This window comes from Bubalus bubalis, chromosome 6 (assembly GCF_019923935.1).
Source record: "Bubalus bubalis isolate 160015118507 breed Murrah chromosome 6, NDDB_SH_1, whole genome shotgun sequence".
In the NCBI taxonomy this organism is placed as follows: domain Eukaryota; kingdom Metazoa; phylum Chordata; class Mammalia; order Artiodactyla; family Bovidae; genus Bubalus; species Bubalus bubalis.
The window spans coordinates 9,762,440-9,765,332 of NC_059162.1; the positions used below are offsets into that span (position 1 = coordinate 9,762,440).

General features: G+C 47.8%; 1 protein-coding gene across 1 annotated transcript; it reads left to right on the forward strand.

Annotated features, from left to right (window-relative positions):
• Positions 1–346: 346 nt before the first annotated feature.
• PIGM (phosphatidylinositol glycan anchor biosynthesis class M) lies at positions 347–2,237 on the forward strand. Its single transcript, XM_006061029.3, has one exon. It carries the CDS (start codon positions 639–641, stop codon positions 1,908–1,910), a length of 1,272 nt encoding a protein of 423 aa, XP_006061091.3. The 5' UTR covers positions 347–638; the 3' UTR covers positions 1,911–2,237.
• The last annotated feature ends 656 nt before the right edge of the window (positions 2,238–2,893 follow it).

Consider the following 2,893-nt stretch of genomic DNA (forward strand, 5'->3'; position numbering starts at 1 on the left):
AATATAAGTAGGTCCCAAATACTGCACACACTTTGGGCCTCCTTTCAATTCATCCCAGCTCGGCTCTCTGGTAGCCCACAATCTGCCTCACTCCCGCCCCCCGCCCCCGAATTACCCTTGAGCAGGAGAGGTAAAGCGTGAGAAATCACAGGTTTATTTTTTTTCTTCACTCCTATTTTTTTCACTCTCGGGTCTCCCGCCCAGGCCAGAGGAATGTGGCTCGAAGTTCGCTCCGCTCTAGAGTCAGTCTCTCCCATCTGGAGTTAAGGCGAGGGAAATACACGGCCACCAACAAATAACACACTTCCAGCTCTGTAAAGAGCCCACCCAGAGCCAACCGGCCCGGCAAGCGGAAGTCGCCTACCCCAAGGACCGGAAATCCCGCCTTCGCCGGAGAAGGAGCGGAAGAGAGACAGCCAATGCAGAAGGTAGTTCTCCCGCAGCGGCTACTGAGAATCCAGCCCCTGGTATGTGGCCGGAAGCAGGGCGGGGGCGGATCTTCCTGCCGGAAGTTGTTTTCGATTGGCCGCCTAGCTGATAGCTGTGCAGGCAATCTGAAGCGAGGAACCGAAGCGAGGATTACACATTTCAGGGCAGTTTGAGAGCTGGGGACTGAGCTGCTGTGGTGCCGTCAGATCATGAGCCCGACCACACACTGGGGAGATAAGTTCCTGAATCTGCGGGTGCCCCCCGCCGGGGTGTTTGTTGTGGCCTTCCTTGCCCGAGTGGCCCTGATTTTCTATGGGGTCTTCCAGGACCGGACCCTGCTCGTGAGGTATACGGACATCGACTACCAGGTCTTCACGGACGCCGCGCGTTTCGTCACGGAGGGGCGCTCCCCTTACCTCAGGGCGACATACCGATACACTCCCCTGTTGGCGTGGCTGCTCACTCCCAATATCTATCTAAATGAACTGTTCGGAAAGTTTCTCTTCATCAGCTTCGACCTCTTCACCGCCTTCCTCCTATACCGGCTACTGCTTCTTAAGGGGCTGGGCCGCCGCCAGGCTTGCGGGTACTGTGTCTTTTGGCTTCTTAATCCCCTACCTATGGCGGTGTCCAGCCGAGGAAATGCGGACTCGATTGTCGCCTCCCTGGTGCTTATGACCCTGTACCTAATAGAAAAAAGACTCGTCGCGTGTGCCGCTGTATCCTATGGTTTCGCAGTGCACCTGAAGATGTATCCGGTGACCTATATCCTTCCCATTGCCCTCCACTTGCTTCCGGAACGCGACAGTGACGAAGGTCCCTGTCAATCCCGATATTCTTTCCAGGTTCGTTTGTACGAATTCCTGAAAAGGTTGTGTCATCGGGCTGTGCTGCTCTTCGTAGCAGTTGCTGGACTCACGTTTTTTGCCCTGAGCTTCGGTTTTTATTACAGATATGGTTGGGAGTTTTTGGAGCACGCCTACTTTTATCACCTGACCAGGCGGGATATCCGACACAACTTCTCTCCATACTTCTACATGTTGTATTTGACCGCAGAGAGCAAGTGGAGTTTTTCCCTGGGAATTGCCGCATTCCTGCCGCAGTTCATCTTACTTTCAGCAGTGTCTTTCGCCTATTACAGAGACCTTGTCTTTTGTTGCTTTCTTCATACGTCAATTTTTGTGACATTTAACAAAGTCTGCACCTCTCAGTACTTTCTTTGGTACCTCTGCCTCCTGCCTCTTGTGATGCCGCTAGTGAGAATACCTTGGAGAAGAGCCGTGGTTCTCCTGATGTTATGGTTCATCGGGCAGGCCTTATGGCTGGCTCCTGCTTATGTTCTTGAGTTTCAAGGAAAGAACACCTTTTTGTTTATCTGGTTAGCCGGTTTGTTCTTCCTCCTTATCAACTGTTCCATCCTCATTCAAATCATTTCCCATTACAAGGAGGAACCCCTGACAGACAGAACCAAATATGACTGATATGCTCCAATTCTTCTGCGACTTGGATTCTGATTGTTCTGAATGGATCACAGAGAGCTTTGGAGAAATTTTTTTTTGAACATCCTAAGCACTCTAGTGAAAGTTCAGTTTGGAGCATAAAACTATTCCAACAAATTTAAATGAACGTTTGCCTTACTTATAGAGGGGGCTCAATAATTGAGTTTCACCCTTTGGGAAACCTCAGGACTCATTCATCTGGGACATGATGGGAAGTAAAGGTTCAGTTCAGTTCAGTTCAGTCGCTCAGTCGTGTCCGACTCTTTGTGACCTCATGAATCGCAGCGCGCCAGGCCTCCCTGTTCATCACCAACTCCCGGAATTCACCCAAACTCATGTCCATCGAGTCGATGCCATCCAGCCATTTCATCCTCTGTGGTCCCCTTCTCCTCCTGCCCCCAATCCCTCCCAGCATCAGAATCTTTTCCAATGAGTCAACTCTTCACATGAGGTGGCCAAAGTATTGGAGTTTCAGCTTTAGTATCAATCCTTCCAAAGAACACCCAGGACTGATCTCCTTTAGAATGGACTGGTTGGATCTCCTTGCAGTCCTCTTGTTTGAAAATGGAAAGGCTAATGAAATAATCAGATACTAAAAGGTTTTTGTAGAAAGGACAGAGGAATACAGTCAAGAGATGAAATCTAAGCCAGTATTTATTACAGTTATACTGTGGTACTGTCTGAAACTGTCTTTTATCCTTCACTTTTGTTCTAAGGCTTTCCTGATAACTGTGAAAACTCAAAGTGTTCCTATAAGTATAGCTTTGAGATATAAAGTGTTAAGTAATACTACTGAGGTTGGGAAAATTAATTCCATATTAAAAGTGGAGGCTTGGAAGATAAAGAATCCAAAGAATTTAAATTATAGTCATGTTTCATGTATTTGTTTTATAACTTAGTTTTTCAGCACTTAATTCTAGTGGTATTAATTTACTGTTTGGTTTTATACAAAAAGGATTAAATTT

Coding starts and splice junctions, on each gene's coding strand:
- PIGM (XM_006061029.3), top strand. CDS start 639: ATGAGCCCGACCACACACTGGGGAGATAAGTTCCTGAATCTGCGGGTG.